Source organism: Anser brachyrhynchus (assembly GCF_964034855.1).
Source record: "Anser brachyrhynchus genome assembly, chromosome: 18".
Classification (NCBI taxonomy): Eukaryota; Metazoa; Chordata; class Aves; order Anseriformes; family Anatidae; genus Anser; species Anser brachyrhynchus.
Window position 1 is genome coordinate 2,061,215 of NC_137711.1, and position 24,310 is coordinate 2,085,524.

The window sequence follows — 24,310 nt, forward strand, 5'->3', positions numbered from 1 at the left end:
AAAAATAATAGAAAAAAATCAGGATGATATTTTACTAACATAAGATTAAAACAAAAAATATTAATTTAATAAAATGAAATAATATCACTTCTACCAGTATGGGAAAGTTTTACTCTTAAAAAGCTGAAAGACTTCAGTGTTATAGCTCTCAAGAGAGCACAGAAAAGTTTCCCTAATTTTAATGAAAGTGTGACTACCTCCCGTGGATAAGAATAAAGAGCCTGGTCTGTGACTTACAGCATTTGTTCATATGAATACAATTAGTTCACTTCTTTGTATGATCAAGTAGTACCCAAGAGCAACAGGCACACTAATTATGTACAAACCAGATGATGCTCATTGCAGGCTTGCTTATGACACACGTGGTACGGTAGCTGACACCAGCGCACAGGAATTACACCCGTGGCTCAGCAGGCACTGAAATAAAGAGCTGTACAAGATGGGAACTGGTGTGGTTGCACATGGGACTTGCATGGCATGTCTGCCTGCAACAGGAGGGCTGGAGGCAAGGCGGTGCTGCCCAGCGTTGTGCCACTGCGGCCTCTGAACGCGGTCAGCATGGCTTGGGCCCCCTGAGCAAAGCAGCTTCTAAGGAGCTGATGAGTGCAGGGCACTGGGAAGCAAATAAGAAACAAACAAAGCCCATGAATGCTTATTTTATTTTATTTTACTTTTTATTATTTTTATTTTTATTTTATTTTATTTTATTTTATTTTATTTCATTTTATTTTATTTTATTTTACTTTATTTTATTTTATTAATTTGTCTAAGACAAATGCAGACTCTTTACTGCACATTCTTTCTGTCCTTGCAAGCATCTGTCTATTCTCCACAACACACCATTTCCCTTTGTGGCAAGACAGACTTTGGACTCCAGCTGGAAATACCATGGCAGATTCGGCCCTACCTGTTCATAAATGCACTGGTTCTTTTCAGTAGGACACAACACGCACCTTTGCATGAAGGGAAGGGGATCTCCACGAGTTACAGAAGAGCAATAGCTGCAGTAGCAAAGCTGTTGAGAGAAGAGCTTTGAGGCCCAGCAGAAGCTCGAGCACCCTGGACGTTGTCTCCTTTATGGCAGTGCACAAACATGAGGGAAGGGAAAAAGGAAAGGGGTGGCCTGGGACACCCCAGACACCCACTGGAGTCCAGGTCACAGCCGCCTGGAATCCTGAGGTTTTGCTGGCCAGGAGCCAGTTTGAAACCCACTCAAGCCACCCCAGTATTTTATAACATTGTAAAGACGGTATTGTTTAAAACATTTCAGAAATTCTCCACACAATCTGGCAGCCTTCCAAAACCGTCTTAAATGAGCCAAAACTATCAGCAGCCACCCACCTTCCTGTCCATTATCCTCTGATTAATGACATTCCACCAACCGGGTCCGACATTCAGAACCTCCCTGCTGCAGGACCTCTGCGTAAATGCGATCTCGGAGACCTGTAAATTGTCTGTAGAGTTTGCAGCTGTGTTTTTTATATGGGGATGCCTCTTCGTGATGTGGTGGCCATGCAGGATGGGCTTCTCGGGGAGGTGGGGAGAGAATGGGGCTTGCAGCATCTTGTAAAACCTTAATTAGACATAGCAAAGCATGAGAAACCAAACTGTGCTGGAGGTATGGGACTCTTTCTGTAATTATTTTCTTGCCTCTTACATTTCACCTTGTACCTTCTAAGTCAAAGTCATTAGTTTAGACCTAATAAGACCTACCATAAGAAACAAGTGATAGCTGACCTCTTCGGTTAGAATTAATAGTTGAACAGATCTAGATCCATTAGGAAAAACAACATCAATGTTTATTTCTGTTATAGATGCAAGACACAGATTGTAATTAGTTACAGGATGTGTTATTATTTAGGTATCTTGATCAATGGCCACGCTGCTCCCTAATGCAGTGTGGAACAGGAGGGTATTTTCCAGGTAAGAAATCTGGAGGGACATTGCAGTACATACGTCAGCCCAGGAACAAAGCTCAGCTCTTCAGCAGCCAATGCTCTTGTGTACACCCTGTACCTGGGACAAATCCCCAGTACAGGGAAAGCACAGTTCAGAGAGTACCTGGAGAAGTGAGATATTTTCCAATGTTTGGACTTCTTCCATGAGCACTTAAAGGATCGGCTGAAATGTCTCGCTTTCATTGGTGGATATGCCTAAGAAATCGTCAGAGATGATGAATCAGCTATTGGGAAAGTGAAAAATGACAAATGCTACATCAAGCCTATAGACTTGTGCTTGATGTTGCTTTTCTAGGTAATTTCAACAGTGTCAAAATTGTGAAAGTTACACTAAAGTGTAAATGCAGTCTTATCAGCTGATAAGAGTTCATACAAAGCAATTTTGCAGAATAAAGAAATATTTCTACTAGTCATTAAATCTTGAATCTGTATTTTTCATCCATTTGACATTTACTTTTTTCCCCATAATATTTCATTACCTTAGTACCTGGAAAAGGGAAGCTCAAAGTAAAACCTTGAAGAGAAGACACGTTACTATAATGTCAGAAGTCCACATGTATGAAATGTCTGAGCTTCTGCATTGCCCTGCACATGGGACAGAGGAAGAGCAGAACATCTGGTTTGTGATTTCCTCAAGAGTTGGGCACTGAAATACCTTAAAATCCTCTATTGGAGGTGTCTCAGTTCTTACACAGAGGATCATTTCTTCATGATTATTTATTTTCCTAAAGTTTTTTTTTTTTCTGTGTAGTCACAAAAAAGGCGTGTGATGGTATGTTGTACAATTCCTTCAGTAGATTTGTTTTATGGCCTAGGCATATACACTCACCTCCTTCCAGAATTTGGTGTTACACGTTTGTAGGCATCCATTTCTGGGTGTATGTGTACTTGAATCTTTCTTTGTTTATTTATATGCATATATTCTCACATGTCTCTATCAGTATATAGAAGAAAATATATATAGATGCACATCATATGATTTTTAAGAAAGCTTGCTTTCCACGAGAAGCTACAGAGTACATTTTCACTCAGCAGTGACTCATCTTTCTAACTCTCTTCTTTTTTTTTTTTTTTCTTACTGCTTAATCCAAGAAACTCTGACTAAGTCAGCTCTGCCACGTCCCAAGTGTAGCAGGGATTCCTCACAGTCCTTGATGCAAACAGAACTAGTAATTCTCCTCAGAAATAGCAAGAAATTGCTATTTGCGGGCTCATGCTTTACGCAATGATGACCTTGGCTGAGGCAACCCAAATGGAAAGGGCCCCAGCGCATGAAGTCAATGCCACTGTGGTAAATAAAGGCAGCGCCAGGAAGGCACAATTTCAACATCCCCTGGCAGATGAAACATAGCTGGGCAGGGGCACCACGCGTATGAGCTATATTTTCTTAAGAGCAGTCTGGGAACCTCATGGCACTATGTCATAGTGAGACAGTCCAGTTTTGTATCTCAGCCTGTTGTTGTTATTTTTTTTATATATATGCAGACCCTTTTAGTGTTCTATACAGCCATTAAAATGAGCTACAACAAAATCTGCTGGGCTGTAGAGATAGGCTGGGAGCAGAATGTCAGGTATTTGTCAATCGCCCAGGGTAAAGTAACTTCAGAGGGTTTCAAGTACTGACTGAAAAATTTTAGAATAAAAATTTGAAAATGTAGAACTCACTTCAGAACTTCAGCTTGGCAATAAGAAATCACTGGGGGAGACAGGTTGAAGACCAAGACTCAGACTCACATGTCCCTACCATTTTAGACAGTAAAATTCAAATCCTACAATCCGTAAAAACCCATTACATGTCAAAACTTCTACCAGCAACCTCAGCTTGATCTAACCGAACCAAAATGTAGCTTGGATTGACAAAAAGGAGTAGCTAACCTCGTGGCAGCCTGCTCAGGTTGCTGGTTTGTAAGCTTGGCCTGACTTTTTTTATCCTTTATATCCTTAAATATCACCATGAGTAGCCAGCACACATCAAGTTACCTTAGCTGATCAAAAGACATTACAAAATGAGTCTTGGCTCTCAGAGCTCCAGGACCCAGATCTTCCTTTTTCCTGTGGAAGGACCATCCTCCTCCCATGAGACGATCCATGGGCAATCCTTGAGCTCTAACACTACCTCTTTAGATATCGGCACGCTCTTAACATCCGTCACAGCTGCATTTTAGCACCTATGGAATAGTCCTGATCATTTCTGTGTTGGGTATGCCCACACTTTCAAGACAGTTACTTTTTAATCCCAAACTCATTCACAAGGTAAAAGGGGATCCCTCAGTGATAAGCCGTAGCTTGCTTAGCTTAATTCTGGTGTCTGCCAACGGTGTTTTTTCTCTCTGACTTCTTCCACATCTGTTTACTGTGTGGATTCTTCACTGACCAGGCCGTTTACTCATTATAATATGAAATAATGTTTTAGTGGAAGAAATATTATCTCAGAAACATACTCTAGCTATATAAGCTTACTGTTTCTCCCTGGGTTCTCAGCTTTCTTTCATCAGGACAGTTTTGTTAAAATGATATTACCTCTCTTGGGCGTACTTCACAGGAGCTTTACAGTTATGATGAATAAAACAACTGTGGCGAGACTGCAATAAATTAATTGCACCATTTTATATGAGTAAGAGAATGGGCAGGAGACCTGAGACTGAAACACCAATCTGACGATGACTTGGGATTCGTGGTTGAAAGACTGGTATGAAAAAGAGAAAAGATGTCATAGCGGAGTGGGAAGGGGATCTGGAGGAAAAACGCAAAACCAGCCCAGCACATTGTGGTTAACAATAAACAATTTGGAGTCTCAATTTCCATTCAGCCAAGTACATGGGAAAGCTGAATTTCTAAGCTAGCAATTGTATTTTATTTCTTTACGAGATACAAAAAGTTTCTGTGAATCTGTGTCTCTGCCTTTTATTGGCCAGAAAATGATTGTCTGACTGTATTACAGGAGCCCTTGAAAACTCAGAGAAGGCTCTTTGGGGGAGATGCCCATCTCTCCAGTTCTCATTTTATCCTAGGAAGGACCCGAGTTCCCGTGCTGCTGGTAACAGATCGCTGCCTGGCTGTGCTGATGGAGCCCGCCGGGTGTGCTACAGCTCCCTGCATTGCTCCCTTAGAGTAAAATTTGTCTTAGTCTGTAGAGGGAAGGCTGAATTTTGTCCAGTTTAAGAGAATATATAACAAATTGGCCAATCAGTATGTGCAGGGTGGAACCAGAAATGCTTCTAAAAATTGTCTGAGCCCACGGAGCTCAGAGAGGAGATGCGCTGAGATGCAGCGCCAGGTAGGAAACGATCCTTGTGATCAGGATCTGTCACGTGTGAGTGACGTGTCACTCGAGAGAAGTCGCAACACAAAGTGGGGAAGCAATCATGACAATCAAAGGTGAGCATCGCTCAACATACCAACAACCAGTCCTAATCCGTCACGGTTGCTGCCACGAAAGCCACCCTGTTGCAGGTGCAGCCCCGTGTTTTCAGGATGACATTGCTCAACGTGCACAGAAGTGCTTTTGGTCACCAGCTGTCCCCAGGGCCGGCCTCATTCCTCGTGGTGTCTGCAGCAACCTGGGCTGTCCTCGGCCTCGCCCCATCCCGGAAAGGCCTCGAGGAAGTCAAGTGCAAGGCGTTTGTTTGATAACCCCGGGTGTGTTTGCAAAGGGAGAGAATCCAACCCGTCAGACGCCATCACATTGCCAAGAGGAAAACTGTAGACTAAAAAAGAAATGTTGCCAGTGAATATTTGACCAGGAGAGCACTTTGCACTGGGAAGTCCCCAGACATGCTGTGACATGAAGTCCTGACGATTTGGGCTCCAGTGGTTTTGCAACTGGGCTGCTGCTGTTTCCCTGTGGTGCTTTTAGAAGGTCCCAGTAAGGTGCTTTACCTTTATGTCCTGTTTTTTTTCCGGGATTGTTTTTTTTTTTTTTTAAGATAAACATGCCCATCCTTTGCTGTTGCTGTCTCTCGTCGACTCCAGAAGAGGTAAGAAAGCAGCTTCGGGGCATGACAAGATCTCCGGCTGCTCGTGCCTGAGCAGCAGAGCTGGGAGAAGGAGCGGCCGGTCGGGATGGAGGGAGGCGATCACCCTCGGCGGGGGCCAGGCTGAACCGAGTGCCCCTCGGCAGGAGGAACGGAGGGGCAGCACCGAGCCCCCCGTGCCAACCCAGCGGCACCTCCAGCCCTGCTCCCCCCTGCTGTTGGGTCCCACCTGCAGCCCCCTCCAGATCCACCACCCCCAGCGCTCTGCGGACCTACAAAGATTTTGTAATGCGCCAGGCAGGGCCAGCTGGCCACTGCTCTTACACAGGGTGGCCTAATCCTGCTCTGTGGGTCCGCATGAGGATTAAGGAGGCAGTGACAGTGCCTTGATTAACAAGTTTGCTTTGGTACTCTTTTTCCATACTTAAAAAAGCAGATTTTGCCTTAATTTTTCAAGGGAGAGCGTGTTCCGTACTAAATAATTTTAACAGTGACATACTCGCCTGATGTATTAACACATAAAATATTCCTAAGACAAATTTTGCTGATTGTCCACTGATTTTCCAATCAAGAGGTAGAGCTATTACTGCTATTTTTAAGTTGCCATCATGCTTGCCTGTTATTTCGCTGTCACAACCCAGCTTTTCAATCCGAATGTAGTTGCTATTATAGATTTCAAAATCACAATGAAAGGCTTTATTAATATTTTGAATTGTGTGTGTAAAGGCCTGAAGTCTTAGTTCTCAAGTGATATTTTTTTTTTTTCCTGCAAGATTTGCTCTGTAGTTCTCAGAATTACTGTTCAGTACCTGAGCTGAACTGGACTCAATGCCAAATAGGTAGGACTTAGTATCCTCAGCTTGTAATTAAAAAAAAAAAAAAAAGGGGGGGGGGGGGGGAGAAAGGAAAAAGGAAAAAGAAAAAAGGAAAAAAAAAAGGAAAAAAAAAAGAACAAAAGAAAAAAAGAAAAAAATGAAAAGAAAAAAAGAAATGGAGGCATTGGGAGGATAGAATGAGAGTTAATTTCTTTAACCTTTCTTTTTTTTTTGCCTTTTAAAGACTTCCTGAACTGACTGGCAAATGCTTTTTCCAGCATTTCATCCCAGGACAGGCTGGGAAGCTGGAGGTAGGATTTGGTACAGGGAATTATGAAGTGTGCAATGTAGTGACGATAGGCAGGTAACAGCTTCTGGTGGTAATATCAGGGAATGTAACGGAGGCTAAAACCAGAAAAAGCCTTCTCTGCTTAACCAAAGATCGGTAAGAGAGGTTGGTGCCAGCAGAGCATCAAGCACCACCTGATAGATTACCTTTGATTGCTGCTCAGGGTTCAGGCATTGCCTGTTCTCCAGGGTAGCCAAGCATGAGGAAAGCATTTGGATGTTGGCTCAGAAGCAGATGGACGGGGAGCTGACAAGGTTTCTGCCGGTGGAGATGCAAAAGATGTAGGGAAACTTATACAGACTGGTGGGAGAGGTGAGAGAAACCAGCATTTTGCCCTGCTCAGAACTTTCCAGACCTGATTTTTAATGGGGATTTGGATGTAAAGTTTTCCCTTCTTTGGGCCACGTGGTTCGTGCATTTGCAGAACGTGAGGTCCGTCTGCTGAGTTATGACCGAAAGCGAGGTGGGAGGTGGTGGGGCCCAGCCTCATGGCAGCGGGAGGTAACCCCGGTCCCTGGGGACGCGTCCGACCCAGCCGAACCCTCCTGCTTCCTTGGTCTGCTCGAGAGCCCCTCACCCTTGGAGCGCGGTGTTTGCCTCTGGAGAATGTATCGTCTTCTGGGAAAATGTCACAGAAACTGTTGTGTGAAGTGAGCCAATTCCTCCTCCGTTGAAAACGACATCATAGCTTTCTTTCTCCTTCACAGCGGGAACCTCTTCCTGTAAATACAAGACAGCCCTGTCGAAACATTGGTAATAAGATTTTAACTATTTTCTTTGGAAGTTTCACCCCCTCGCCCCCTTCTTTGTGGATAGTGGTTAAAGTGATAATTAGTAAATTCTGGTACTCATCCAAAAATGCTCCAGTGCTGAAATTGTACACAGGCACACAAGAAACACGTGTACACAAATTGTCAGCACCCCACTTTCTGCCATCAGTAGAAACAAAAAATAATGGCACAGACCCCCTGCCAGCGACTGTAAACATGCAGTTATAAAAGAGTATGTTAAATGGTAATGACCTCACATTTAAACAGTGCTTTTCATCCAGAAGAAACCTAACTGCTTTGCAAACTGCCAAGCCTTTCTGAAAGTCACTGCAGGGCTGTAATGGGTGGTCACTATGGGACAATTTAGGACAGGAAGTGAAAAATACTAAAATTCAGTAGAAATGGAGGAAAATGCAGGGATCCCCCCAAATAGCTTGTTTACAAGAAATACAGATTAAAGAAAAAAAAAGAAGAAAGAAAGAAAGAAAGAAAGAAAGAAAGAAAGAAAGAAAGAAAGAAAGAAAGAAAGAAAGAAAGAAAGAAAAAGAAAAGAAAGAGAGAAAGAAAGAGAGAAAGAGAGAAAGAAAGAAAAAGAAAGAAAGAATGAATGAATGAAAGAAAGAAAGAAAAAAAAAGAAAAGAAAGAAAGAGAGAAAGAGAGAAAGAAAGAGAGAAAGAGAGAAAGAGAGAAAGAGAGAAAGAAAAAGAAAGAGAGAAAGAAAAGAAAGAAAAAGAAAAGAAAGAGAGAGAGAAAGAGAGAGAGAGAGAAAGAGAGAAAGAGAGAAAGAGAGAAAGAAAAAGAGAGAAAGAAAGAGAGAAAGAGAGAGAGAGAGAAAGAAAGAAAGAAAGAAAGAAAGAAAGAAAGAGAAAGAAAGAAAGAAAAAGAATGTGCAATGGGTTATTTATATGACATAGAAACTCCAGTGAAGATCAAAATAACATTGTGTGAGCAAAAAGCATATGACAAAATAGGACATTTTTTCCAGCCCAATGAGTTGGATGTGCTGACTTTACAATAATGTGTGTGAATGCAAAGTTTCATTTAGAGGAGCGTGCAAGGACAGTTTCCATTTGTGATGCTAACTTAGTCATAAATTCTCCAACACGAATCCAGCTCTGTGCCATTCACTCGTGTAAAAAGTTCCCAAAGCTTCGAATAACTAAAGTGTTGGTGGGGTCACAGGAGGGGAAATAAAAGGAATCTTATTCAGCTGGCTGAAAGAAACCTGACAAAATTTGAATTCCTCAAAGAAAAAAAAACAGTTAAAAGCTAGTATTTTCTCAGTTTGTGGGAGCTGCGAATTGGGTGCCAGCAGTTTCCCTGTGTGGGCCAACACACCTTGTCTCACTGCATCCCTCGCGATGAGCCCCAACCTCCTGTCTCATGGGTGGGAAATGGGGCATCGCAGGAGGGGACGAGAGCCCAGGGAAGCCACTTACAGACTAAAACTGCGAGAGCTGAAATACCCTTCCAAGAAACACTGAGATGGTCTTTCTGAAAGCAACTGTTTAGGCTTCTAATGGAATAGTTTACCTCTAAGTAAAGACAAAAATTTAAATGTTTTCCAGGATATATATATATTTTTTTTTTCAAATAGAAGTCTAATTTTCTCCAGAAAAGTAGACATTTGAATATTTTAATTTTCTTAAAGACTTGTGTTTCTGTCAAAGACGAGTCCTAGCTTTTTAGTGGGAAGGAGGCCAAGAACTTGTACTGAAGAGAGTAAGCTATGGGATCAATAACAAGTTCTGACTTCACTCTGAACTTTTCCTTAAATTATTTGTACACAATACATTTCAGGGTAGTCCAATGAAGTATTTGTTTTTTCATTGACTCTACTTTAAATAAATTTTATGGAACTAAATGGAATTTGATAGAAGGCAATTTCTCCTTTTTCTTTATTTTTATACTGTTGCAAATGTGAAGGACCATCATGATCTTCTGTGGCACCACAGAGAACAAATTCATTTCTACTTATCATTAGGATCCATCACTTTATTGGGAAAAAAATAAAGTTCCCTCCCTGCTTCCCCCCCTTTTTTTTTGCTAATAGGAAACTTAGACACAGAAGAGCAAAAGAGAGAAGCAAAACAAAGCACACTCAGCATTAATTTGGCAACAGGGAAACTTACTAAAACAGATTTTATTGTTTAAAACCGAGACTTGAAGTTTTCCCTCTATAAAAAAACAAACCTCTCTGACATTTGCTGGAAATACTGCTAGCGAATGGATCATGTATTCCATTGCACAGGAGATGCAATTAGATTTCTGCAGGTTTGTAAAACAAACTATGTTCTAGGAGCGCTGTCATGGAACCACTGCTCTGATTTCCAGTTGGATAACTGAGCTTTTAATTAGGGCTCCAGTGGTGCAACCGCTTTGCAATTTCTAAAGCTACCTAAGGGATTTGAATGTCAAATTCTAATTACGATTATTGCGAACGGAGCATGCTCTAAGAGGCTTTGAAACTTTTGGCCTATATATTCACTTCGTATAACACGGAAGGATTTACATAGTAGAGAAAAACTTTAGTCTACTATAGGTATGAAAAATTACTGAACTAGATCCTGTGCTACTGTAAATCAGCATATTTTATCCAATTTCAATGGGATGCTGGGATGATTTTTAGCCCCATAAGAGCCACTGTCTTTTGTTTTCCTGGCAAAAGGGAGCCTTGTGGAGGCCACATGATCCACAGCTCCGTACCAAGGGTTTCTTTGCCTTCCCCCTGAAGCGTCTGGCATAGCGATATCACACTTGCTGTGTTGGAAAGCTTTTCAGCGTGATCTGGTCTCCGACCTGATAACAGATTATGTGTTTCTGCTCACTATGGGGAGTTCTTCGACTGTATGGCATTTCCAGAAACTTGCAGGGAATGAAATGAATGATTCAATAGTCAATTTACATTAAAAATAAAAAGTCACTGAAATTTGTATCCCACTTAATACAGGCTGTTTCAACCATTTCAGTGATCCCCCACTCTCCTGTCCCAAATAACTTTGCTAAGAAATTTATGGGAATCTCTCTTTCCTCTTGTAAAGGTTTGATTTCAGCAAAGCAGCATTTGTGACTAGGGGAACAGGGGAGTATAAAAATCCCAAACAATGTATTTCATGGAAAATTCCCAGCTAGCTACACAGGTAGCGTGCTGGGCACTCAGGGGATCTGGCTTCACTTCCCTGCTCTGTTCAGTGCAAGACTTGGGGGTTTCGCTCAGGGTAAGAGTTTTCAAAAAACCCCATGTTCCAAGTTGGCTTTACCTTCTTCATCTTCATAAAGGTGAATGGTCACCTACCTCCTGTTACTTTCTCAGACTGCCAAGAAATCCAGTTTTGGAATGACTGATGAGGGCAGCCAGTGGTAACCGAAGAACTCCCACAGGCAAATGAAGGGTCTGTAGCTGATCACGGCTCGCAAGTCGACTTCCCATGCTCATTTCAAACAAGTTTTCATGCTCCTTCACCCCTTCCCCTAGTCCCTGGTTGATTTATTCTACTGCTGTCTTTTAAATGCCTTTGGGTTTTTAATTTCCTCAGGGGTCTTCAGTAAGGAGGGGACCCTCACGTTGAAGCTGGTGAACGTATGTGCCGTTGACACCCGCTTCTCAGATATCGCGAAAACTTTCAACAAGCAGCACAACGATCACTCTGCCATGATGAGGGCTGCCCAAAAGCTGAAGGAGGTTTCTGGCTGTGCTCCCACTGCTACTCTTACAGCCTGCATAGACACGATTCAGCGGGAACATGGTAAGCAGACCAAGGGTAAGGATTAAGTGAGGCCAACTTTAAAATAATCAGAACCATTCAAGTTGGCATCATTCTTATAGCGGCTGCTGTGTCACAGCACCTGTGTCTGGAGCCTGATCAGAGCCCGAATCACTGCTCCTTTGCATGCTGTACGACAGAGTATAGATAGATTTTACATTTCATGGAGATCCTGGTCATTTTTACAGCTTGTTTCTACTTTATGGTACAATGTAAAGTTTACAAATGGGCTGACTGATTCTGACGACACATCATGAGATCTGGCTTTGTAGTGCTACTTCGTGTGGCATTAACGCCAGCCCAGCTATGTGACATCAGCCTTTGCCATACCACAGAACCAGCCCCGAAACACAGGGGACAGAAAAGCCACAAGTCGGTGGCCCTGATCAGAACAATGAGGTGTCTCACAGAAGATTAGGATGGATTTGCACTACGCTTTTCAGAAAAAATCACCCAATACCCTGTGCTTTTCACTACTTGAACAAACAGAAAAGATGGATCAAATTGAACCAGGTGGAAAGACTATTGATTTCACCAGAGGGAAGCCACAGTATCAGGGCTCATTTTGGCCCTGTGTGCTCAAGGACGTTATGTGGAGTCTGTTGGCTTACTACTGGCAAATGCCTCTATTACATAATGCGTGCACGCAGAGCAGCCACAGTGATAAGGAAACTGGAAACAAGCTTATTTTATGGATGCCTTTCTCAGTCGGTCACGGGAGAGCTTATTGCTTCGTGCGCTTAGTTTTGCAGAAACAAAAGTGCTCAGACATCTCTTTGTTGGACTCCAACCACATGCAAGTCACAGGATAGACCTTGTTTTGTCTTTTCAGGTGCCTGCACTGTGCAGGTGCACGTGGAGGGCTATAGCTTTTTCCTCGTTGTAAAAGACAAGAAAGTGCCTGACAAACTGAAGCAGGCCCAGCAGCAGGTGGGGGAGCTGAGTCGTTCCACAAAGCGTGTCCTCGCGAGAAAAACGACACTCCAGGAAATGATCCGCTCGCTGCTCCAGAGCCAGGCTCAGCTGGAGGAGAGGATCAAAACTGCAAACCCTGAGTATCTGGACCAGGTACGGCTAGAAGGTAATCTGAGAGAGAACATCCAAAAAATCGGTCTGGCCAAGGAGCTCTCAGAGCAGTATGATGAAGCTGCCAGGAGCATTTTGAGGGAAATGGCTCAGCTAGCTGGCTCGAATCTGGAAGGGGCTCCTTAAGTAGGGGCCAAATAGATGTTTATAACCTGCCACACATACAGAGCAATAGCTTAGAGGATGCCTGGGTGGTCAGTTGGCTTGGGAGCGTCGTTAAAGAGCACTCAGCAAAAGGCTTACGGGTTGCTGTGTGCCTCAGGTCCATTTTATTCAATTATGGGCAGAAAGATGCATCTGGAAAAGGGATTTTATTTCTACCTGAAGCATTAACACAGGTGGACAGAAAGTGGCCTCTTCAGTGCACTAAGTCAGCCTTTCTGCACTAATGTAAGGAAAAATATTCAGTACCTGACCAAAATAAGAGCAATTTGCTTCGGAAATTTGTAACATTTCCATCCCTACATAATAAATGAGCGACTGTGGTGGAAAGGTATTTAGGGTGACCCACGAGGAATCTAAAAACATGGGGTCAAATCCTGCAGAGCACCCAGCTGGGGTCACGGCAGCCGGAGCGGGGGTGAAGGCAGCGCTCTGCCCCGTGCCGTGCGCTATTGCTGGCAGGAGCACTGTGCTCTGGGGCAAAGGCATTGACACTGGTATACGGGTGCAGATGGAAGAGAGAAGCCTCAGAATAAGATTTCAGGGAAAAATGAAATAAATCGGGAGACAAAGTCTGTCAGCTTTTCACCCAGCTTCCCCAGACTACCACTACCGGCAGCCTCAACAAATGGCAGAAAGAAGCCTTCCCTTTGGACACCCTGCAAAATGTGGGACGGTCGCTCTGAAATAAAGACCAGCCCGGTTAACCGTGTGCTGTGACGCAGCCTTTGAGGAGGGCTGGATAACCCCAGCACGCTCTGGATGCTCAGCACCGAAGCCTGGTTCGGAGCCGGGACTGTGCGAGTGGGGATGGTCGGCTGGTTTTGCAACGCCGGACCTGTTTGGCAGTCAGAAAGCTTATTGAATTCATCACATTTTTTAAGGGTGAGGGAAAGAATAGAAACCACGAGTGCAACCCTACCCAGCACCACAAATAACTACAAAGGGAGCCTGACCTCTGGGTTTTCAGGCTGTCTCTGCTCTGCCCAATATTAGTGTTTTAAGTCCCTGTTCTGTTTGCCTCTGCTTATCCCCAAAATACGTCAGAAACTCCCAAGAGACTTTTCTGGCCTTAAATGGCCTCATGCTTCCTTCAGGCCTCCATCTGCTCCCGCACCCACAGGGCCCGTGGGCAGTGTTTTTTTGCTCTCTCCCAGCCTCTCCCTCTAACTACCCATTAGCCTCTCTCCTGCCAGAAATCCAAACTATTTAGACATTTTTAGGAGCGTCAGCCTGTCCATTTGCTAGGCATATGGTTTTCATGAACTTATCAAACTCAGCAAAGAAATTTGTAATTTTATTTGTATTTTTTTCTAATCTAAATGAAAACAAGTCCCTCTATAATCACATCAGGTAGAGCATTTGGTCTCCCCACCTCTGCTCAACACAAGGGTTTTTCTCCAGACATATACTTCTTTCTATTCATTTAATTTTTTAAGGAATTTGTGGAAAAGGTTCATTGCCACAGACATTTCCTGCCACTCACCTGATAAAATCTTGAAAATTACAGCAATGCTTCCAGTAGGCCCTGGGTCAATCACTTCTCAAACACATTGGCATTTTAGCTGCCGGGGGCTTCAAAAGTTCTCTCTACTCCCAACTTTTTGGAGCACCAACTTTTCTAAAGGCTGTTATCTCTTTCCTTTTTGTTGGAAAAGAGACCGAGATCTTGTATCACATGAAACACTGGGTTCCCTGTCCTCTGCACGGGACAGCAGTGGTCAGGGTATGGTCCTCCCCAGGACTGGGACCCATCCTCCTGGGACAGAGGTGGGTGGGCGACCACACAGAGAGTAAACTTTCCTACGTACAGCTTTTGATAACAGTGGAATATACCTAACACCACTTGGTCATGCATCCTGGCAACACCAATGTTGTTCCCACACATCTGAGGAGCCAACTGTGCTACAACTCCAGTGCAGCTTTCCTGGAGCTTGCAGTGTATTTAATGGAACATATGTAATCTATATTAGCCTTACACGTCCGGGAAATCTCATATAGACTCCTGCCGCTATTGTTACACTCAGACACACCACAAACCTCATAATGTCTGTGGTTGATCCAGTCCAGTGCACTCAGACGTGGACGTTTCCAAATAGCCTTTAGGCATTTTGGAATGCACGGCATTCCTCTCCTGCCATTTCCCACGTGGGAGAACTCACTCACCTGATGGAGGCTGTGACCCTAAAACATCTAAGCCAGGCTCGCAGCTACCCTGAGACCAAGCTGCTGATCAGGCCTGCAGAGGAGTTACTCCAGCTATTGTAAATATTAAAACAGAACTTGCCTTTATCCCTTTGGGTTACTAAAGAAAAAAAGCTGTTTTGTAAAAATTAAATGTTTTGTGAACAAAAGGATTAAAGAATGGATTTAATGTATTTTTTGATAAATATCTTGTTTATCAAATACAGTAATAAATTTTTGAGTTTGGAGACCTGTTCAGAATTGAGATAAATTTTACATCCCTAAAGCCACTAGGAAATACAGCTGTTTGCAGGTTTGGGAGCTTTTCATCTGAGCAGCTCTACTGGAATCAAATTAGTGTGGTTGCCTTTGTAAATAAGTATTTCTTAATCAGAGTAAAGGTTGCAAATATCTGACCCATGATAGAATTGGAGTCTATTTTCTTTCTTTAAGTCCATGAAGTGTAGAAGCAAGAAGATTTATTTGGCAGCAAAATACCTGGAGTTTGGAAATTTGGATTCTTTGCTTCATTTTTTTCATTCAGTGCACTACAGATAGATTCTGATTCGCATCTGTAAAATGGAAGTGTTTCATGGTAGTCTTGTGAAGAAAAATATACTAAAAGCTCAAGAGGTCCTCAGGTACTATTGCAATGCAGGGATGAGTGTCCTGTAAACCTCAGGTGGCCAGACGGAAGAAGCCCTGGTGACAGCAGAGCCTCAGGAAGCTCCTTCAGTTCAAATAAACACCCCAAACCAGTTGCTTAGACACTCTATTGAAAACCTGCAAAACAAGGGTGGAAACCTCGTGAGCTGTCTGTTCAGGTTAGAAATCGGAAATTCTGTATCACAGTGTTACGGCTTCTCTCCTCATGACCATGACTAAGGAGTGCAAAGTCTGCATCAGAAAAAAAAATAAAAATAAATAAATAGAGAAAGTGAATCTGGGCAACCTCACCAAGAAAAGGTTTCCAGAATTTTTGAGAAGGTGTTTGGGGGTGGACTTTGGCATAAATCTTGGAGCCTGAAGCATGCCAGAAAGCCTCCATACTGAAAACCTGCACTGTTTTTTCCTTATCACATTTGTGTTTTCTTTTTAAGCACTCCAGGATCGTGTTGCTGACCTGTGTCTGGAGCAGAAGGTGGGACCTCCATTGCTGCTTAGTCTTTCTAGGAAAAAGGGCACTGTAGGAAAACATTTGGATCCTTAATTGGCCTCATTAAAGAAGCTGGCCATCTGGACCCCACTCATTCTAATTAGTCATCAATAGGGCGGTGATTTGGTCATAAAAAAAAAAAAAAAGAAAAAAAAGAAAAAAACCACCACCTCCACTTTCCTCGTCCTGCCTTTACGCAGAGCTATTACACATGACTCCCTGCTCGCAGCCTGGAGCGGGTGGATGTGTTCTCACTCAGCAGCCATCCACCCCGGCGTTCGCGGGCCAGCAGCTTGTTTCTTGGCACGGCCACTAAACCTGAGCCTGTAAACTGCGGCAGTCTGGAAAGGACGGAGCTAAATATGGCAAAGAAACCAAGAGCATGTGATTACCCCACCCTTCACTTGTAACTCCGTCTGGTATCCGCACTTCCAAATGTCATTACTGTGCAGAAATCCCTGGATAACACACAGGGAAGGGTTCCAGGCATTGCCAAAGCACCTTTAAAATTCCGGGGTTATTAACAGGCACCCACGTACTTCCAAGCAATTTTCCTTTGGTCAGTATTACTTGGTCCTCACACAAGAAGGGCAGTTCAGGAGAAGGGGAGGTAGATGGGCTGAATGACTCCTGCTGCTGCTTTTATGATTTCCAGCTTCTCGTGCTCCATATACTCCCTTTGACTCACCCAGTTCCTATCCAGGTAGAATCGCCAGGACACTTCTCTGAGATGGAGCCTCCCCATTTCAGCCCATCCTGAAACAGGACAAGCCAAAACAGTTACGGAAACCACAAAAAGGTGTCTCAGTAAGCGTAAGTGCTCAGGGAGCTTTAAGCAGAGCACGGTTTGCAGTAATAGATGGGCAAAACTGGAGAAAAATTGCAAAGATGGGTTCATTCAGCACCGATGGTATATCAGTGGCTGAATCACCTGTGGGTGGTCTTAAAAGCAGAGGAACTTCTAAGGTCATCTTCACATTCCCAAACCTACCACCTCCTTGTTCTGTGCCTCTCTAAATACCCCACCTCCCTTCTCCCATCTCATATGGAGCTCCTTTTTCCTGTTTTTGGGAAGTATTGAAAAAACCGTGCATTCAGGGAATGGGCCTGAAAATATTGATGCCGTATATGCACAGTCCAGTAGGTAGGTGAAAAGTAGCAGCCAGTTAAGGGGAGAACTAAATGCCATCATTTTGTACAGCTGCTATAACCTGGCTGGGTCTAGAATAGCTTTCTCAAATGAGTGGCAGATCCAAAGCCGTAGCTGAGCTACATGAAAAGGTGGAGGGAGGCTGTTGAATCAAGAGAAAGCTGGTTTGGCCACCCCATATGTTTTACAGTTAATCTTTTATCTAGGCTGAGGAAAAATCCCCCTTGAAACTAGTCTTTAGTTGGCCAACAAAGGCCCTGGGTTGCTAAACACCTTATTAATAATATTCTTCTGTAGGAGGGGGATGTAGTTCTTTATAAAGATTTATTAGTCATTATTATTTTCACAGAAGCTTTAATGTACAGTAAAAGACCTATAAAGACAAGCAACCAAAGGAACTCATCTATTTCACACTGATGTGCACCAAAAGAAAAAAAAAAAAGTTTTTTTTTTTTCCTTAAATAATAATAAAACAAAGAGCTTTCAGGAGCAGCAACAGCAGAAGGCTAATGTAAAGTGATATATTTGAGACCCAAGAGGATGGTGTAACTTACTCTTGCCTCTGCGGCCTGTTTATTGTGTTTGTCTGGTTGCCCTGGGAACCAGCTCACGCCGTTTCACTTATTTTATAATGTTCCTGTAAATGTTAGGTAGGGCCGGGATTTATTATACACTGTCAACACCTAAAATGGAACGCGCCGCTTAGTGTCGGTTATTTGGCAAGATGCCTTTCCAGGCTCCCTTAAAAAAAAAAAAAAAAAGTCTTTCTTGCACAGATATATGTGTGAGTGTGCATGTCTGCTTGTGTGTATGGGCATCTGCATCCAAATAAATAAAAATAAGCCCTGTATGCCTTCCAGAAGCCTCTGCCCAGGGAGGACCGATGCTGGGTGGTAGGAGGGCTGGGCTAAGGGAACGTCTGGGCGAGGAGCAGCCACGGACCTGCAGTTGGGTGGGATCTATGACTCACATTATTTGCGTGAGGTGAATATTTAGGGGCTGGGGAAGGCGTGTTTACCAGGAGTGTTTATTATCCCTAAAGAAGCAGCGCAATCCCGTTGCTGCTGTCCCCAAAGACCTCTGTTAATTCGGAGCGATGAATCATCAGAATTATTAGGGCTGGAGCAAGCTGCTTTCCTTTTCTTCCTTCTCCTCCACCAGTCCCTCAGCATGACGGAGCAGATTTGATTGCAAACTAGTGGGTGTGAGGCTTATTTTTTAATTTGCTTTTTTTTTTTTTTTTTTTCCCTTGGGTGGTACCTCTCAGACTAACACATGGTGTTTAACCAATGAGACTATTAACCTCTTAAATGCTCGGGAACGAATGCAGCAGGCATCCCAAAGCCCTGAAATGTGTCTCTAAATCTCCCCATCCTCTCCTTGCTCCTGTTCCCTGCTGCAGCCCTGTCTCAGCCTCTCCTTCCCACATCCCAGACATGGGGTCTCCTCTCTCACTTTTCTCGTTCCTTCACGCAGGAGCACGCGTCCTTGCACGTTTCGAGGGGCCGCTGCCATCATCCCGCCGGTCGCCCTTTGCGGTGCCAAGTGCCACATCTGCACCGGCTCCTCCTCTCCCTTTCTCCCAAATGAGATGGATTCGTGCAGTGATTCGGTATGACTGCAAGTGCCTTGCTTGCCAAAAAAACGCTCACTCCAGCCACTGGTAGTCAGCTCCGCTCCCCGTGTGGTTTGCCTTCAGACTTCCAAGGGGATTCGGATTCAGTGGTGAGCGGTGACTGCTCTGGCTAAAATCATGGGCTAGGTGAGGAGCTGAGGTGGGTCCATCACCGAGTAAAAGCCAAGAAAAGTGGCTTTGTTCCTCCTCGTGCTTGGGGCTGCTTCTGCCTCCCGCTGACCCGAAATGTTCCCTCCTTGGCATGAAGCCTTCCACCACTGAACAGCTCCAAGGCCAAGGAAGCCGGCCAGCACCCAGAGCATTAAACACGATGGGATTAGGCAGTGCCCTGAGACTGAAGGTACAGAAGATGGAGGATCTCCAAAACATTTAGGAATGCTAATGGAAAAAAGCAGAGCCCGGGACAGGATGGCTGGGGACAGCAGATGGTGTTTAAGGAAGAAAGTCGGATGAGGAAAGTTGGGCTTGATGGTCCAAGGTTGCATAGCGTGAATTTTTCATTCAATTGGAAGGAGTTAAGGATGTCGAATTTATTTAGGAAATATTAAAGGTTAGGATTCCTATTTCCTATGTGATGCTGAGTAATTTAAATCTTAATTCCCACTTAATCTGCCTGTGAAGCGAAACTAGAACAAAACATAATTAATTCATATTTGAATCGTGACCTGAGATCCTTGACTATAAACTTAATGACTGTGGTCGCAGTATGGTTTGTATGTGATTTTTGTGAACATAAGCTAATAAAACCAGACTTCATTGGTTTGTTTCAGGCAAAAAGATGGATAGATAAAAGAAAAATGAGAAGAGAGAAAAAGCTTTCTCATAGATATTTTGGAAAGTTTTCCTAAAATTTCTGTGCATGCAAATCTGTTCTTGGAATAATTATCAACAGCGACTCCTTCAAAGGCATTTACCTGAGCCACATGCGATACAAATCTCTGTGCACACATACCCTTGCCTATCTCAATTTCAGGGAATTATTCCATATAAAATTAGTGGTGGTTTTAATTTTTTAAATAAAAATGCCACAGTTAAAGAAAAATTAAAATGACAAAAGGCATTTTTAATGACCCTAAGGTGGAATGTATATGACAGTGACAAGAGTAACTTAGTGAAATCACAGCTGCTCCTTTTAATTGCCTCCTAATTTGATCTCTGGTGCTGGTAATTGGAACAATTTGCCTGCAGAACCCTGTGAGGTCTCAGATGTTAATTGATTTTGTCTTGCTTAATCAGCCCCACAAGAAACAGAGCCTATTTCACTGAAGGTTTTAAGCTTAGCCGTGTGATTTTGTGATATACCGGGCAGAAAATGTACCCACCCACACAAATCATCCATTGACCGAACTTAGATCATGGGGCTGAGCCAGTTCCCTGTAATGGAAGCCGAAGCACCTCTTTTTGGTATTTTGATCCTGAAAAATACCTCAGATGAGACTGCACAGCATTAGTATATGTATCAAATATAAAAAGGTGATACCTGAAGTTTATTCCAACTCAACCAGTCCAAAAAAATGTAGTGTTTGCAAGCATTTTTCTTTCTTGTACTTGGAGGCCAGATAAATTTTAATGGAAAAAATCTTTTCCCTACATGTGTAACAAAAGAGAATATATCATATAATGGGCTATTTAATTTTCCTTTCAAAAACAATTCAGGTTCTCAGTGTTGTGATTTAAGGAGGCTCTGTTATTCTATTTCAGGATAATTTATTATATTGTTATCTTGTACAGAAAAATAATGGAAGAGGTCTCACAGAATGCTGGTGTGCTTCATAAGGTCACTGTCTGGGAACAGAAACCGTCTTCAGATAGCACATTACCAAATGCTTGAAGTATTATTTCTGAACTGTGTGAGAGTAGGTGAGGCTCAGAAGCCACTTTCTCTGCATTGTTAAACCTTTGTTTTGCCACTTCCCTCATGCAAACCAGGTGTAGCTGCTGGCTTAGCATCATGATAAAATTTCCTCTGCTATACCCATCAGGTTTACCCAGGCTTTGGTACAGGATAAGCATTATAGCTTCTAGAGAATTATCCCTTCCTCCCCTCTCTGCCTTCCCAAAGACGCCTGGCAGAGTCAAGCCATGGCTGATGTAGCCTTGCCTTCCTTCTCCAGCACTCGGAAGCGATCAGAGGCACAGGGAAACACAGCAAACCTCAGTGAGCATCAGCAGCAGAGGGGGAATGTCCACGCCTGTGTGCATCCAGCTGTGTCTTGATTGGTGGCAGAGCTGTTTTATGTTCATTTAGATCTCCACCAAATCCAAACCTTTAAAGCTGCTGTGGTCCAAGCAACCCCGTACTAAAAGTTATTTTGATGTTCTAAACTCCCCCATTGTCTCTCTCTATTTTTTTTTTTTTTTGCAGTCTACCCTGTTTACTAAAGCCCTTATCATTTCGCTATTCCTATACAATGAGTAGTATTTCTAAGGTGTTTTCCTTGATGAGAGCAGCTAGATCAGTAGTGTATCTTTTCCACGAACACAGTTCATGGGTCATTCCTCACTGATGCCTGTGCTGGACTTCAAGCCAACGAGGACAACCACCCCCTTAACTAAAGCAGAGGCGTGTTTGCTGCATCAAGCCCGACTGCCGTCACCACACGTTCCTTCAGCATTGTAAATTTCCATTTGCCATTACCCACATTTCTTAAAAGGAAGTAGATTGTAACTCTCTAAAGATTTATAGTTTCTTTCTAAAATATCTATCATTTTAAACGCAGCGCTGCTGCTGACATTCACTGAACTGCCATAGATAGACTGGTAAAGTACTTAAAAAAAAAAAGACATTACAATATATCCAGATATGTTTCAAGAACTTTTGTCGGGTATGGACTCACTTGGAGACATATTTCATAAAAACTGCTATTTACATTTCAGCTATATACTTTCTCTCTTTATGTCGTTTTCCATTGCTCTGAATTGCCAAGGCTTTCGCATAAATAGAAATTTTCCCTTTCGGCTCCCCCCGCCGGAGCCGTGCGGCGGAGCCCGCGGGGCCGCGCGTGACATCACCGCTTGTCCTCAGAAACACCGCCCGGCAGCGTCACAGGATTGACCTCAGGTGTTGGGTTTTTGGGCATAACCATTATTGAAAAGACAGCGGTCGAGATTTACTGGCTGGTAAGAGTTGATGATGATCAGAGATTAAGGGTGGGACTTTCAAAACAGTGCGAGCCTTGAGCGCAGTCGAATTTGTACTCCATTACCCAGGAGCTTTTCAAAGCTCCACCCTAAATCTGTATGAAATTATTCTAGCGGCAAGGAAAGTATATTTACCTAATGTCAAATATTAAACATTACTGCCCATTAAAATATAGGCCTTCATTATATTTGGCCCGGTGCAGATGTGCAGCAGAGAAGGAGCAATTATCTTTCCCCACGCTGTGTACCTGGGCAGAGGAGCTGTCACTAATTCCTGGTGTCTGCCTGCGGATAACGAGCGTCTGCCTCTCGCGGCCCGTGGGGAAGTGAGCTACAGCTGCAGGCCGTAATTGCTTCTGAGAACCGGGCCCTTCATAATGCGAGTAAGCCAAATTGACCATGCAAAAAAACCGATGCATCCAAGCTTGTGGGCACTTTGGAAAGTCGGGGCCAAAATAACTCCCTCCCTGTCACGCAGCGCGCTGCTGGCAGCCGTGGGGCTGGAACACAGACCTCTTTATTCCCAGCCCCTCACGCCGGCTTCGAGCTCATCCCTCGCTCACGTAACCTGGCCCGTGTCGCCGGGGCTGCACCTCTTCCTTTTGTCACAGTTCTGCAAACTGCTCGGGCTTGCTCAGTGAAAGGCAAAACCAAGAGGAGCCGCTCAGGCTGCGAGCGCTTGGAGGAGCCCGCAGTGCCCTGGTGACACCAAGGAGCCCTCTCCATGTGCGATGGGAGTGTGGGAACCTGGCACGGCTCCACCGGCCAGGGACATCAGAGGCGAGGTGACGGATCCGGCCTCTGGATGGCAAGTGAGCCACCTTGGCTTGGATTTAGCTGACGGAGCAGGTCTGGGAGAGCGAGGAGGGGAACCTGGCAAGCCCGGCCCTGGGCCTGCTGCGCCGAGGGTCACCACGCATTGTGCACACCGAGTCCTCGTGCAGCGAGACATGAAAAGCCCATGCTGGCACGACTTCTTATTAAGCTTGCTCAGTGACACAGAAACGCTTTTCTCTTAAACTCGCTGAAAAGCTGCGGTGAATTTAGCTGAAAGTGCAAATTACTCTTGTAACAATGAGGGATGTTCTTATTTTTCCCTGCTTAGATTTTCCTCCCATCTCTTTCCTCCTGACTCCTCTCTGCTTCCATCGTGAGGTTTTTTCATAATAAAGCCAACCTTAGAGAGGGAAATAGAGAGTCCCTGGATGTCTATAATGTACAAGCTCTCAATCCTGCTGCCCACAAGTTTGCAAAGTAGCAGAAAATCAGTCAGTTTGGGGGTACAGCAGGAACCGAAGCTCCCAAAATAAAGCTGCAGAAGGATAAGCTTGCTACCCTGTTGGATGAAATCACAAAGACAGCAAAAGAACTGGGGACGTGTAAATTGTGAAAACACATTAGTCCTACACCTTCCACCTCAATTTTCTGCCTTTTTCTTGTTAAAGTAATTTAAAGTCCATGTGGTTGTATAACTGTGTTCTTAAAAAAAGTGATGAATGACGGTGTTTGAAGAAGCTGTTGGCTGTTTCGCCCACATGCCACTGTTGGAAGCAAGAAAATATTAGCACAAAGCGAAAACGCAATGGGCTGTACAAAGTGCAGAGGAGTACCAGGCTTTTACCTGGCAAATCCTTGCAAAAACTCTCCTGCCCATAAATATTGGTTTCAGCTCACTGTACAGACGAATGCCTTGCTCCATGCTCATGAAGACAAAACCTCCAGTGAAGCTAGCTGACCAACACTGAAATCGGTCGCACTGAGCCTGAATAAGGACGATTAACATGTAACTGAGGCCTTCGCTGAAAGAAATTATAGGACATAGCTACACAAGAATAAGGACCCTATTAATGTCAATGGCTTTTAAATTTTGCTGTCCTTAGTGAATAAACCCAACCCTCTGCCAAAAAGCGTCCTAGTCAGCACCAGTTGAGTTTTTTATAGGGGATATTTCCTAGGAATGGAAAAGCAACCCTTATATCATGCAACTATGAGGAATAATTGAGCAAGAGCTCTTTCCCCTGAAGCTGAGGAGCCGTGCTGGAGGGATTGCTGCTTGGGACTCTCTTTTGCATCTCATTCCCCACCAGACTGCAGCGCTCCGAGCAGGACAGCGCTAGTATCGGGCTAACACACAGCTCCTTGTTCCTGACATATAGGAAAAAGA

General features: G+C 43.8%; 1 protein-coding gene across 7 annotated transcripts; it reads left to right on the forward strand.

The window, feature by feature from the left end:
* Window positions 1–5,494: 5,494 nt before the first annotated feature.
* LOC308179841 (uncharacterized protein) lies at window positions 5,495–24,036 on the forward strand. Of its 7 annotated transcripts, none has more exons than XR_013940622.1 (6): window positions 5,495–5,935; window positions 7,804–7,849; window positions 11,404–11,613; window positions 12,464–12,712; window positions 16,164–17,032; window positions 18,846–18,971. XR_013940622.1 is itself a non-coding variant. In XM_080560579.1 (6 exons), exons 1-6 carry the CDS (start codon window positions 5,891–5,893, stop codon window positions 18,957–18,959), a joined length of 705 nt encoding a protein of 234 aa, XP_080416705.1. In that variant the 5' UTR covers window positions 5,495–5,890; the 3' UTR covers window positions 18,960–24,036. The 7 variants fall into 7 exon arrangements, 6 of the variants coding, with proteins under 6 accessions (XP_080416705.1, XP_080416704.1, XP_080416703.1 ...); XM_080560579.1 differs by having other exon boundaries at window positions 16,164–16,204; window positions 18,846–24,036; XM_080560578.1 differs by having other exon boundaries at window positions 5,496–5,935; window positions 12,464–12,699; window positions 16,164–16,204; window positions 18,846–24,036.
* Window positions 24,037–24,310: the final 274 nt, after the last annotated feature.

Coding starts and splice junctions, on each gene's coding strand:
- LOC308179841 (XM_080560577.1), top strand. CDS start 5,891: ATGCCCATCCTTTGCTGTTGCTGTCTCTCGTCGACTCCAGAAGAG. Junction 7,850..11,403: donor ACAGCCCTGTCGAAACATTG/GTAATAAGATTT, acceptor TAATTTCCTCAG/GGGTCTTCAGTAAGGAGGGG. Junction 12,713..18,845: donor GGACCAGGTACGGCTAGAAG/GTAATCTGAGAG, acceptor TCCTTCACGCAG/GAGCACGCGTCCTTGCACGT.